Consider the following 14,816-nt stretch of genomic DNA (forward strand, 5'->3'; position numbering starts at 1 on the left):
CTACGCTTTAGACCAAGCAGCCTTCATGTTCGCAGCATTATCTGTCACCAGTGCAAATACCTTCTGTGGTCCAAGGTCATTGATGACTGCCTTCAGCTCATCTGCAATGTAGAGACCGGTGTGTCTGTTGTCCCTTGTGTCTGTGCTCTTGTAGAATACTAGTTGAGGGGTGGAGAAGATGTAGTTAATTATTCCTTGCCCACGAACATTCGACCACCCATCAGAGATGATTGCAATACAGTCTGCTTTCTCTATGATTTGCTTGACCTTCACTTGAACTCTGTTGAACTCTGCATCCAGCAAATGAGTAGATTAAGCATGTCTGGTTGGAGGGGTCTATGCTGGGAGAAGAACATTCAGAAATCTCTTCCAATACACATTGCCTGTGAGCATCAGAGGTGAACCAGTTGCATACACAGCTCAAGTATGACATTCATCAGCATTTCTCTGACTACGTTTCTCCATTGAGTCAAAAAAACTTCTGATTCCAGGAGGACCATGAGCTGTTGCTATCGATAAGGTGTCTGATTCATCATTTTTCACATCAAATAGAAGTAGAGGGACTTTTGGCAGAGGTTGCTTGTTGTGAGCGCTGAGGGAACTTTATGCACTTGGCCAGATGATTCTGTATTTGGCACAGTATTTGCAAATGTACACAGCTTTTCCTTCTGAATTTGCTGTAGTGAAATGTCTCCACACATCAGATAGTGCTGTGGCATTTTCAAATCAAAGTCAAATCAAAGTTTATTTGTCACATGTGCTGAATACAACAGGTGTAGACCTTACAGTGAAATGCTTACTTACAAGCCCTAACCAACATTGCACATTTTAAGTAAAAAATAGGTATTAGGTAAACAATAGATAAGTAAAGAAATACAAAAGAAAAGAAAACAGTAAAATGACAGTGAAAATAACAGTAGCGAGGCAATATATAGGTGGTACCGGTACAGAGTCAATGTGCGGGGGTACCGGTTAGTTGGGCTAATTGAGGTAATATATACATATAGTTAAAGTGACTATGCATAGATGATAAACAGAGAGTAGCAGCAGCGTAAAAGAGGGGTTGGCAGAGGGGGAGTGGCGGGACACAATGTAAATAGTCCGGGTAGCTATTTGATTAGCTGTTCAGGAGTCTTATGGCTTGGGGGTAAAAGCTGTTGAGAAGCCTTTTGGTCCTAGACTTGGCGCTCCGGTACCGCTTGCCATGCGGTAGCAGAGAGAACAGTCTATGACTGGGGTGGCTGGGGTCTTTGACAATTTTTAGGGCCTTCCTCTGACACTGCCTGGTGTAGAGGTCCTGGATGGCAGGCAGCTTAGCCCCAGTGATGTACTGGGTTGTACGCACTACCCTCTGTAGTGCCTTGCGATCGGAGGCCGAGCAGTTCCCGTACCAGGCAGTGATGCAACCAGTCAGGATGCTCTCGATGTTGCAGCTGTAGAACCTTTTGAGGATCTGAGGACCCATGCCAAATATTTTCAGTCTTCTGAGGGAGAATAAGTTTTGTCGTGCCCTCTTCACGTCATTTTCCTGTAAATATTAGAAGAAAATGAGTAAAAAAATTATAAATACAATTCCATGTACAGATAAATATTTAAGCAGTTAGATTAAACTACTCGTCTGTAAGATAAATGTTTTAAAATGAAACATGTATGGAAAGCAGGCTCAAACAAGCTAAAACCCACATGGTAGCAAAAACTAACTAGCAGTTATTGTTAACAAGTTAGAAATGATTTAAACACACTTTGCTGTAGGCTGCTATTTACTAGTTAACAAAAAAGTATTCATGTCATATAAAATATATTCACCCCATCCAGTATTGTAATCAAAATTTACCAGAAAGCATGTAGTCCTTGGCTCCGACAGTGTAGTAGTGTGGGCTCAATAGCATCTCATTAGTGTGCAAGATCTTGAGAATCAGCTGTACATGTGATGGAAGAGTGCACTGCACATGTGATGGAAGAATGCACTGTGCATGCAGAGGGTTACAATTCCATTGAATTGGGGATAGTTTAACCAAAATATGCCACAAGACCTAGAATTGCCTTATCCCACAAAAAAATGTTCACTGTTATAAGCTAACTTTTTGATAAATTTAAGCAAAATTCCCCCAAATTCCAGGGCTTAACTTTGAAAAAATTGTGAAGATTTACCAGAAAGTTTCTGACTCTTTGCAACCCTAGTGACTAGCAGTTTGTCTTGTTGACACAAGCCACACACACACACACTACTTCAGAGGCTGAGCATAAGGTCCTCAGAATGTCGCCCACACAATGACTTTGAGACGTGACAGAAACATTCATTTGTGTGACAAAAACATTCACTTTCCTTTACTAAAACGTGACATGAACGTCAAGTATGCTTTAGCATCTTTACTCTCTAGTCTAGGGAGAATGGCTTTATAGATTAGGTTATATGGATCAAGTGTTTGCGAATGTGACATGTCATGTAACCTACCTACCACTTGTGGGAGTTCATAGTCACACACTATTTACAATGCCATCAGAAAGTATTCATACCCCTTGACTTCTTCCACATTTTGTTGTATTACAGCCTGAATTCCAAATGAATTAAACCATTTTCTTCTCTCACCCATCTACACACAATAACCGACAATTACAGCTGTAAGTCTTTCTGGGTAAGTCTCTAAGAGCTTTGCACACCTGGATTTTACAATATTTGCCCATTATTTGTTGAAAATTCTTCAAGATCTTTCAAGTTGGTTGTTGATCATTGCTATAGTGCCTTGCAAAAGTATTCATCCCCCTTGGCGTTTTTCCTATTTTATTGCATTACAACCTGTAACTTAAATTAATTTTTATTTGGATTTCATGTAATGGACATACACAAAATAGTCCAAATTGGTGAAAAAATAACTTGTTTCAAAAATAAAAATGAAAAAATGGAAAAGTGGTGAGGGCATATGTATTCACCCCTTTGCTATGAAGCCCTTAAATAAGATCTGGTGCAACCAATTACCTTCAGAAGTCACATAATTAGTTAAATAAAGTCCACCTGTGTGCAATCTAAGTGTCACATGATCTGTCACATGATTTCAGTATATATACAACTGTTCTGAAAGGCCCCAGTCTGCAACACCACTAAGCAAGGGGCACCACCAAGCAAGCGGCACCAGGAAGACCAAGGAGCTCTCCAAACAGGTCAGGGACAAAGTTGTAGAGAAGTACAGATCAGGGTTGGGTTGTAAAAAAATATCCAAAACTTTGAACATCCTACGGAGCACCATTAAATCCATTATTAAAAAATGGAAAGAATATGGCACCACAACAAACCTGCCAAGAGAAGGCCGCCCACTAAAACTCACGGACCAGGCAAGGAGGGCATTAATCAGAGAGGCAACAAAGAGACCAAAGATAGCCCTGAAAGAGCTGCAAAGCTCCACAGTGGAGATTGGAGTATCTGTCCAAAGGACCACTTTAAGCTGTACACTCCACAGAGCTGGGCTTTATGGAAGAGTGGCCAGAAAAAAAGCCATTGCTTAAAGAAAAAAATAAGCAAACAAGTTTGGTGTTCACCAAAAGGCATGTGGGAGACTGCCCAAACATATGGAAGAAGGTACTCTGGTCAGATGAGACTAAAATTGAGCTTTTTGGCCATCAAGGAAAACGCTATGTCTGGTGCAAACCCAACACCTCTCATCACCCCGAGATTACCATCCCCACAGTCAAGCATGGTGGTGGCAGCATCATGCTGTGGGGATGTTTTTCATCGGCAGGGACTGGGACACAGGTCAGAATTGAAGGAATGATGGATGGCGCTAAATACAGGGAAATTCTTGAGGGAAACCTGTTTCAGTCTTCCAGAGATTTGAGACTGGGACAGAGGTTCACTTCCAGCAGGACAATGACCCTAAGCATACTGCTAAAGCAATACTCGAGTGGTTTAAGGGGAAACATTTAAATGTCTTGGAATGGCCTTGTCAAAGCCCAGACCTCAATCTCAATTATGACTTAAAGATTGCTGTACACCAGCGGAACCCATCCAACTTGAAGTTGCTGGAGCAGTTTTGCTTTGAAGAATGGGCAAAAATCCCAGATGTTAGATGTGCCAAGCTTATAGAGATGTACCCTAAGAGACTTGCAGCTGTAATTGCTGCAAAAGGTGGCTCTGCAAAGTATTGGCTTTGGGGGAGTGAATAGTTATGCATGCTCAAGTTTTCAGTTTTGTGTCTTATTTTGTTTATTTCACAATAAAAAAAAATATGTTGCTTCTTCAACGTGGTAGGCATGTTGTGCAAATCAAATGATACAAACTCCCCAAAAATCCATTTAAATTCCAGGTTATAAGGAAACAAATTAGGAAAATTGCTAAGGGGATGAAAACATTCGCAAGCCACTTTAGCCATTTTCAGGTCTTGCCAAAGATTTTCGAGCAGATATAAGTCAAAACTGTAACTATGCCACTCAGGAACATTCACTGTCTTCTTGATAAGAAACTCCACTGTAGATTTGGCGTCGTGTTTTAGGTTATTATCCTGTTGAAAGGTGATTTCATCTCCCAGTGTCTGGTGGAAAGCAGACTGAACCAGGCCTTCCTCCAGGATTTTGCCTGTGTATAGGTCCTTTCCATTTATTTTTTATCCTGAAAAACTCCCCAGTCCTTAACGATTACAAGCATATCCATAACATGATGCAGCCACCACTATGCTTGAAAATATGGGGAGTGATTCTCCGTAATGTGTTGTATTGGATTTGCCCCAAACATAACACTTTGTATTCAGGACAATGAATTGCTTTGCCACATTTTTTGCAGTATTACTTTAGTGCCTTGTTGCAAACAGGATGCATGTTTTGGAATATTTTATTCTGTACAAGCTTCCTTCTTTTCACTCTGTCAATTAGGTTAATATTGTGGAGTAACTATGATGTTGTTGATCCATCCTCAGTTTTCTCCTATCACAGTCATCCTCACTATTTTTAACCACTTAAATGTAACTAAACATAATCAAAAATGTAATCTACATAATCCCCAAAAGTTATTATTTATCATGAGAGGGCCATAAACAATAGCTAGTAATGCTGCGTACTCCAAGAAAGCTTAAATTCTCACCTTTCTGATAAAATATTTATAAATTGCAGTCACTTTTGAGGACACAAGCTCAAGTACACAGTACAAATATGATAAAAATATGAAAACATTAAATATTTGATATTTTGTATTTCCTATTCAACAACACTGTATGAACAAGGCTTGAACGTTTTTATAGTGCGGAAAGTATTCAGACCCCATGACTTTTTCCACATTTTGTTTTGTTACAGCCTCATTCTGAAATTAATAGAAAACAATTCTTACAAATGTATTCAAAATAAATAACTGAAATATCAAATTTACATAAGTATTAAGACCCTTTACTCAGTACTTTGTTGAAGCACATTTGGCAGCGACTACAGCCTCGAGTCTTCTTGGGTATGACGCTACAAGCTTGGCACACCTGTATTTGGGGAGTTTCTCCCATTCTTCTCTGCAGATCCTCTCAAGCTCTGTCAGGTTGGATGGGGAGTGTTTCTGCACAGCTATTTTCAGGTTTCTCCAGAGATGTTCAATTGGGTTGAAGTCCGGGGTCTGGCTGGGCCACTCAAGGACATTCAGAGACTTGTCCCAAAGCCACTCCTTCGTTGTCTTGGCTGTGTGCTTAGGGTCATTGTCCTATTGGAAGATGAACCTTCACCCCAGTCTGAGGTCCTGAGCGATCTGGAGCAGGTTTTCATCAAGGATCTCTCTGTACTTTGCTCCATTCATCTTTCCCTCAATCCTGACTAGTCTCTCAGTCCCTGTCGCTGAAAAACATCCCCACAGCATGATGCTGCTACCACCATGCTTCACCGTAGGGATGGTGCAAGGTTTCTTCCAGACGTGACACTTGGCATTCAGGCCATATGTTGGTTTCATCAGACCAGAGAATCTTGTTTCTCAGGGTCTGAGAGTCTTTAGGTGCCTTTTGGCAACTCAAAGCGGGCTGTCATGTGCCTTTTACTGGGGAGTGGCTTCCGTCTGGCCTCCATCTCCACAGAGGAACTCTGCAGCTCTGTCAGAGTGACCATTGGGTTCTTGGTCACCTCCCTGACCAAGGTCCTTCTCCCCCGATTGCTCAAGTTTGGTCGGGTAGCCAGCTCTACGAAGAGTCTTGGTGGTTCCTAACTTCTTCCATTTAAGAATGATGGAGGCAACTGTGTTCTTGGGGACATTCAATGCTGCAGAAATGTTTTGGTACCCTTCCCCAGATCTGTGCCTCGACACAGTCCTGTTTCTGAGCTCTACGGACAAATCCTTCAACCTCATGGCTTGGTTTTTGCTCTGACATGCTCTGTCAATTGTGGGACCTTATATAGACAGGTGTGTGCCTTTCAAAATCATGTCCAATCAATTGAATTTACAACAGGGGGACTCCAATCAAGTTGTATAAACATCTCAAGGATGATTAATGGAAACAGGATGCACCTGAGCTCAATTTCAAGTCTCGTAGCAAAGGATCAGAATAATACGTTTTTATTTTTGCAAACATATCTAAAAACCTGTTTTCGCTTTCTCATTTTGGGGTATTGTGTGTAGATTGATGAGGAATAAAATGTGTTTGATTCATTTTAGAATAAGGCTGTAAATAAACATTTGTGGAAAAAGTCAAGGGGTCTGAATACTTTCCAAATGCACTGTATATGCTTTTTTAAATATACCATAATCAATTTATAAATAAAATGAATAACTATAAGATTTCACCTTCCTTATAACCGTAAAATACATATTTGTATGTTTAGTGTTAGAGAAAACGTCTGCCCCCATCGCTGTGAATGTCTCACGGAGCTCAAGCTTGGATTCCTGAACTCGCCAGGAACTCACCTTTTATTTCATATTAATATTGTCCGTCTATGACAAACAGAACGTGTGTTTTGTTAAAAATCTATGAATTGTTTTAGATGAATGGCTATAAATTGATCTGAATGTGTTACGGTGATGAAAGCACTCTCTCCTGCTGCGCTACAATGTAAGGATTACAGGCATGTGCTTTGTCAATGTGATTTAAGGTTCAGCCAGGAGTTGATGGAAAGTCGGAAGAGCGAATTAAATGGTAGGAGGGACATCCCATCTTTCGAATTTCACATCCTACGTCACACAGGCTCAGAAAATATACTACTGTGTCCGTGTAAACCAGGGCTATCGCTTAATGCAAGATCTACAGTGTCCACAAATCGATTTTTAAACAGGGTACCTCACATCTATGCGTTAACGTCACCATTGGCCTCATGGTGAATCCCTTAGCAGTTTCCTTCCTCTCCGGCAACTGAGTTAGAAAGGACGCCTGTGTCTTTATTGTGACTAGGTGTATTGATACACCATCCAAAGTGTAATTAATAATGTCACCATACTCAATGGAATATTAAATGTCTTCTTTTGTTATTTTTACCCTTCTGCCAATAGGTGCCCTTCTTTGTGAGGCAATGGAAAACCTCTGAAAAGTTGAGTAAACTAAAAAAGGCTGTGAAACCAGTTACTTAGTAATAATAATTAGTTGAAACAACTACATTTTTTTACAGTGCAGCCTGCCCCAACACCAACATTATACACACCTGGAGAAGGGTGCTGCACACACACGTAGAGAGACACACCACACACACACACCTGAGAAAAACACTCACACAACTCAAACAGGTTGGCCTAGGTAGGTCAGGGACATCCAGGTATATCAGGTTGCAAGGTTATGAAATCTAGGTAGTAAGCTTATCATTTGTTTGATACAAACAATCTTTTCATTCACACTCTAATGTATCCATACGCACGCACACACAAACAAGAATCTTGAATGAAATGGAAGCAATTGCATTACAGGTTGGGTCATAGCTCTCGCCCACGAGGAACGGTAGGAAATCCACTCCCGTAGCCAGGGGAATTTGTATACCAGAAATTATTTATTTTACTTATGTGTGTGTAAAATGTTACTGTTCTCAGATGTTTTATTAATAGATTTTAGATTTCTTTGCTAAATGCGATGTCAATTTTTTTGCTGGAATGGATTGTTCATATCCTGTATATTTGACTGATATGTGGTTGTCTCACCTAGCTATCTTAAGATGAATGCACTAACTTTGATGTTGATAAACCTAGTAGCACTACTTATTTCTATAAAAGTGAGGCGGTTATATACTGTAACGTTATGCAAAAAACATGATTATTTGTCTCTCTAAAATGAAACCATCAAGTGATAGATTTGAACCAAATACATGTCTGTCATTGAACAACCCCATGTCATGATTAGATAGTGAAAAAAATCTATCTATTTCATAAGTTCTTTAAACAATAAAATCTAATATGCCAACTTTAAATATATGAATTATCATTGCCTTTACCAATTCTTCTACTAGTATTACTATTACATCTGCTACTACATACTGTACACTGAATGTACAAGACATTAGGAACACCTTCCTAATATTGAGTTGCACCCCCTTTTGCCCTCAGAACATCCTTAATTCGTCGGGGCATGGACTCTACAGGGTGTCGAAAGCGTTCCACAGGGATGCTGGCCTATGTTGACTCCAATGCTTCCCACAATTGTGTCAAGTTGGCTGGATGTCCTTTGGGTTGTGGACCATTCTTGATTCACATGGGAAACTGTTGAGCATGAAAACCCAGTAGCGTTGTAGTTCTTGACACAAACCGGTCCACCTAGCACCTACTACCATACCCTGTTCAATGGCTCTTACATATTTTTGTCCCGCCCAAATACCCTCTGAATGGCACACATACACAATCCCTGTCTCAATTTTCTCAAGGCTTAAAAATCCTTCATTAACCTGTCTCCTCCCCTTCATCTACACTGATTGAAGTGTATTTAACAAGTGACATCAATAAGGGACCATAGCTTTCACTTGGATATACTTGGTCAGTCTATGTCATAGAAAGAGCAGGTGTTCTTAATGTTTTGTATATTTAGTGTATAATGCCATTTACTGTATGTTTGGGTGATGTTGTTTTGTAGGTTGTGCAGAGGCGGAGTTGAAAGAGTTCAGTCCCCACTACAGGACACAGTACTCTGTGGTCTTCTTCTCCCAAATCCAGGATGAGCTGGAGCAGCCAAAAGAGAAAATAAAACAGCTCCTCAAACAGAGGGTAAGGTGTGTGTGTGTGTGTGTGTGTGTGTGTGTGTGTGTGTGTGTGTGTGTTCAATGAATCTCTCCATTGATTACCGCTGAGGACATGGTATCATGACATAATCTCTGTGTTGATCCAGGGTCCTCCGGAGGCGGGGGAGGTGCTGTATGAGGAACAAGTCCTTCATTTTGAAGCAACCAGGAAGTGGGAAGAGAGGTACGTGGTGGTGCGTGGCAACTACTGTCTGGAGTGCCACAACAGCTTTGAGGTGAGCAGAACACTCTTATGACACTCTTTTTAACAGCCATAAGGAGGACATAGTCATTGGGGAGACATTTTGTCTGAATAGGGGAATGAATAAGCAGCATAAGGAAAATGTATACAGTATTTGAGCTAAATAAATAACAGAAAAATGGAAATAGCCCTCGTGCAGTGACTTCTTTCTTCCAGACCTTTGTGAAGGGTGTGCCCCCGCGCCACAAGCTGCTGCCAACAGGGGGCACAGTGCTTACCACAGAGGAGAAATACATGGCCATGGTGGACAAATGCTTCCCTGTTTCTGAAACCAACAGTGAGTATATCATGTAATAGGATGTCCGTTTTGGGCATCGCCTTGAGCTCATCAATTTTATTATCCAGAGATTGGACATTAGCGAGTAAAATACTCGGGAGTGGTGGGTGGTGTGCACGCTTCCTAAGTCGGACCAGAAGACCGCCTCAAGTACCTCTTCTCCTGCAGCGTTGTATTGGGTCAGCATCTGGAATAAGTTCAGGTGCTCTGGGGAGAGCAAACAAAGGATCTGCTCCAGGGAAGTCGTAATCCTGGTCGTAATGCATTTTTTACATTTTTTTTTTTTACATTTACATTTACATTTACATTTTAGTCATTTAGCAGACGCTCTTATCCAGAGCGACTTACAGTAGTGAATGTATGCATTTCATTTCATGTATTTTTTTATTTTTTTTTGGTGGAAGTTCTGGTGAGTTACAGCCGCACTAATATCCAATAGTTCTTCCCGGCTGTATGTAATAACACAAAAAAATTCCTGAGCTAATAACTTAAAAATTTTGTACGTAATCAAACAAAATACTGCACCGTTGCTTAAGAGCTAGTCGCGATGCTGCCATCGCCGTCTGCGCCATCATCCGATGCAGGTCATCTGATGCAGCACTCCATCACTCTCCTTCTTGGTCAAATAGCCCTTACACAGCCTGGAGGTGTTTTTGAGTTATTGTCCTGTTGAAAAACAAATGATAATCCCACTAAGTGAAAACCAGATGGGATGGCGTGTCGCTGCAGAATGCTGTGGTAGCCATGCTGGTTAAGTGTGCCTTGAATTCTAAATAAACCACTGACAGTGTCACCAGCAAAGCACCCCAACACCATAACATCTCCTCCTCCATGATTCACGGTGGGAACCACACATGCGGAGATCATCCGTTCACCTACTCTGTGTCTCACAAAGACACAGCGGTTGGAACCAAAAATTGCTAATTTGTACTCATCAGACCAAAGGACAGATTTCCACCTGTCAAATGTCCATTGCTCTTGTTTATTGGCCCAAACAAGTCTCTTCTTCTTATTGGTGTCCTTTAGTAGTGGTTTCTTTGCATCAATTTCGACAATGAAGGCCTGATTCAGTCTCCTCTGAACAGTTGATGTTGAGATGTGTCTGTTACTTGAACTCTGTGAAGCATTTATTTGGGCTGCAATCTGAGGTGTAGTTTATTGACGATTTCTGAGGCTGGTAATTGTAATGAATGTATCCTCTGCAGCAGAGGTAACTCTGGTTCTTCCTTTCCTGTGGCGGTCCTCATGATAGCAAGTTTCATCATAGTGCTTGATGGTTTTTGCGACTGCACTTGAAGAAACTTTCAAAGTTCTTGACATTTTCCGTATTGACTGACAGTCATGTCTTAAAGTAATGATGGACTGCTTATTTGAGCTGGTCTTGCCGTAATATGGACTTGGTATTTTACCAAATAGGGCTATCTTCTGTATACCAACCCTACCTTGCCACAACACAGCTGATTGGCTCAAACACATTAAGAAGGAAAGAAATTCCACAAATTAACTTTTAACAAGGCACACCTGTTAAATGAAATGCATTCCAGGTGACTACCTCATGAAGCTGGTTGAGAGAATGCCAAGAGTGTGCAAAGCTGTCATCAAGGCAAAGGGTGGCTACTTTGAAGAATCTCAAATCTAAAATATATTTTGATTTGTTTAACACTTTTCTGGTTACTATATGATTCCATATGTGTTATTTCATAGTTTTGATGTCTTCACTATTATTCTACAGTGTAGAACATAGTAAAAATAAAGAAAAACCCTTGAATGAGTAGGTGGGTGTGTGTGAGTATGAATGTGTATGGCTTAAGTTACACGCCCTGTCTGTTGCTACACAACATTGCGAACTCACAATGGTAATCCCTTCTCGCAGACAGTCTCTATGTAGGGTTTGCTTGGTTTCCTACTTGTCTAGTGAAATGTCAATGCAAATACCCTGGAAACTGGCCTAAAACCTGTTCAAACCTGCCCACAGGGACACAGATGCGTAGGGAAACCAGTCTTTATAGCCGGACTGATAATACCATTCCATCCACTGAGCACTGACACATGCTGTGTCTCTCTGTTGGCAGATTCTTTCATTTTGTTTCTGTTGCCATTCCGAACACTTATTTTGAAAGTTGCCAAATTTCAGTCGAATACTTTGTTGTTCCCAACTCCCACCTCAACTGCTTTTAGATGTGTAGAGAGCACAGTGAGTGGGTGTTCGTTTTTTAGTCCTTGCTACTCTGGGAGAAGCAGCATTACCTTTCCTATTACAGACGGTCACAAATGCAGATAAAGGCTGTTGTTTTTATCACATTTGATCATATGTTTTCTCATGAGAGATGAATACTACCTTAAAATAGATACTTGATCATCAAATGTTTCGTCCTTTGGAATAGCCAGTGTGTTCCTCTAGAAAAACCAGGCAGGCTGGTGTGCGTGTGTGTGTGAGGGTGAGTGTGTCTGTCTGGGTGCGTGTGTCTGGGTGGGTGGGTGGGTGGGTGGGTGTATGTGTGGCCCAGCATGATGTGTGTAATAGTAATAGCCAATGTGGTATGACCAACATGATGATGTGTGTTTCCATTGCAGATGTGAATGAAAAGTTTGCCCCTCCTATAATCGGCATGCCTGGACAGTTCCCTGTGTACCTCAGGCTTCCGTACCGTAGGGATTACTACTTCTGCTTCCGACAGGATGCTCGCCAAGCTGAATTCCTCTCCATCCTCTCCGACTGCATCCGCCACCAGAACCAAGGTAACTAACCAGCCAGAACGAACGGTTACCATGGTAGCAGGTTCGCCACACCAGCACTGAAGCAAAGATGCATAGGCATAACTTTTAATAACATTTTCATGTAGGGTCTCCTGGGGGAGGAGAGCAAACACAAAGCTCAGTCAGAACTAAGGCCAGGGCTGTGCTCCAATTCTCTACCGTTCACTCTGAAGTGTGCAGTCACTTACCCCCCTCTCTCGTGTGTATGGGACATTGGGACATAGTGGAAACTCCCTCTAGCCCATATTTTCACCATGTTTTGTTAGTGCACACTTTGTGGAGACAAGTGGGCAATTGGAACACAGCCCAGATCTGACTTCCTTGTTAAAAGACAGAGAAGCATCACACATTTCTTCCCACTCCTGTCTTCTCTCTACCTTTCTCTCTCTCTCTCTCTCTCCCTCTCTCTCTATCTCTCTTTCTCTTTTGCGCTCTCTCTCTTTATCTCTCCACTTTCTCTCTCCTTTTCTCAGACTTCCTAAAGAAGAAGACAGTTGAGGTGCAGGCCTTCCTCAAAGCAATCCACCTCTATAGACAGGAGAAGGGCAGCTATGACTCCTGGAAAATGCTGATTGGCAGTGACGTCAGGGTAGGTTACTGGGTCAGCTTCTATGCTTAAAACACTCACATCAGCAGATACTGATTCCCTTGACACTCTTTCTCTCTCTACCCCCCCCCCAATCCCCTGTTAGTTGATGGCAGTATAATTGGGCAATTGTGTGGTCAGGGAGCATTTGTGATAGCTGGTTAGGCTACCAGGAAGTTAAGTTAGAGGTGCAGGAAACAACCCCTATTACTGCAAGGAGGCCGCCACTGTCCTACTGCACTCGCACACCTCCGCATTCACTTATTTGTGCGTGTGTGTGTGTCTGTTCTCACACCTCTCTCATCATAGCTTAGTACATGCGTTGAATGTTTTCAACGCCAAGTGTAGAGATGTTGCTCCCAGAGAGTTTTGCTCTGTAGTTTCACCATGTGTTTGCAGTATTACTCACCTGCATGTTTTTCAGGGGTAAATCAATCTGCATGTTGTCATATGATTTGGATGTTTGATATGCATGGTTCGTAAGATTTGTACAAAAACATTGTGTGTTTGTGTTTGTGTGTGTATAGGTATTGGCCAACCTGGTTATGGAGGAGCTGTTGCCCTCTTTGGAGAAGGACATGCTTCCTCATCTAAAAGCCAGGAAGACAGAGAGGAAGAGAGTGTGGTTCGCTGTGAGTCACGCTACCAATACTAAAGTATGATGATAATGATGCGTGTGCGTGTGTTTATTTCCTTAAATCCTAACCCCTGTCTATTCTGCACCACAGACAGTAGAAGCGGCCTATTTCCTGGTGCAGGAGTGTCTATTTAAGGGTATGTCTGCTCTGAAGGAGGAGTGTAGGAAGGCAGCTCACCAGCAGGAGGTGCTGATACGCTCTGATATGGACCAGATCCTCAACTCCAGAACCTACCTGGAGGGAAAACTACGAGGTACCGACTAACCCTGGAGAGAGAATCAATCCAAAATCTGCCCCCATACTATACTCGTATACGGGTAGGGGTTAGGGGTTCATTTAGAAATCAGCAAGAGAGTTAGGGCTATGCAGCTCTCAGTCACTACAAGACAAACAAATGCAATCCGTTACTTGTAATTTGTCACATGATACTGTTTTACATGAATGCATCCATATGAGCATGAACATGGCAGGTTAACTGCATGTATTTGTGTGTACTTGTGTGTGTGTGTGTGTATAACTATACTTGTGGGGACCAGAAGCCCCCACAAGAATAGTGAACTAACAAAAAATTTGACTAACTGGGGACATTTTGTTTGTCCCCACAAGGTCAAATGCTATTTCTAGGGGGTATAAGGTTAAGGTTAGAATTAGTGTTAAGGTTAGAATTAGGTTTAGGGTTAGTGTTAGGAGCTAGGGTCAGTTTTAGCGTTAGGAGCTAGGGTTAGGTTTAGGGTTAACGTTAGGTTTTCGGATTAAGGTTAGGGGTTAAGGAAAATAGGATTTTGAATGGGACTGAATTGTGTGTCCCCGCAAAGGTTAGTTATACAATAATGTATGTGTGTGCGCACATGTTCGTGCGTGCTTGCGTTTGCGTACGTGTGAGATTGTGTGTGTCTGATTTCAGGGGGCTGGGTAGGCCTGTTGGTGATCCAGCAGGGCTTAGGTCAGGGTGTGGTATTGGGGCGTTGGTGTACATTATTCTTTTGTTCGATTCAGTGTTGTTGACACTGATACCTAGCTAACTCCCTGTGAGAGTGAATGTCTCTGTGGGGACAGTAAATGCCACCCAGCAGATTTGATGACTGTACACTGGACTTTATTAAATATTCGTGCCCAGGCAGTTTATACATAAGCCATGCCAATACCCTCCAATGAACGAGT

At 41.8% G+C, this 14,816-nt stretch overlaps 1 protein-coding gene across 4 annotated transcripts in view; it reads left to right on the forward strand.

Annotated features, from left to right (window-relative positions):
• Positions 1-14,816, forward strand: part of LOC106584005 (protein Niban 1) — a 46,234-nt gene that overhangs the window by 15,177 nt on the left and 16,241 nt on the right. For 2 of the 4 annotated variants that reach the window (XM_014168735.2, XM_014168734.2), the window contains exons 2-8: positions 8,991-9,121; positions 9,243-9,371; positions 9,554-9,674; positions 12,249-12,413; positions 12,905-13,020; positions 13,545-13,649; positions 13,746-13,908. In XM_014168735.2, coding sequence (XP_014024210.1) covers positions 8,991-9,121; positions 9,243-9,371; positions 9,554-9,674; positions 12,249-12,413; positions 12,905-13,020; positions 13,545-13,649; positions 13,746-13,908 — 930 coding nt within the window. Of the gene's footprint in view, positions 1-7,038; positions 7,083-7,432; positions 7,872-8,990; positions 9,122-9,242; positions 9,372-9,553; positions 9,675-12,248; positions 12,414-12,904; positions 13,021-13,544; positions 13,650-13,745; positions 13,909-14,816 lie in introns of all 4 variants that reach the window. The other 2 variants (XM_045706444.1, XM_014168737.2) reach the window with 2 other exon arrangements.

Source organism: Salmo salar, chromosome ssa23 (assembly GCF_905237065.1).
Source record: "Salmo salar chromosome ssa23, Ssal_v3.1, whole genome shotgun sequence".
NCBI classification, from domain to species: Eukaryota; Metazoa; Chordata; class Actinopteri; order Salmoniformes; family Salmonidae; genus Salmo; species Salmo salar.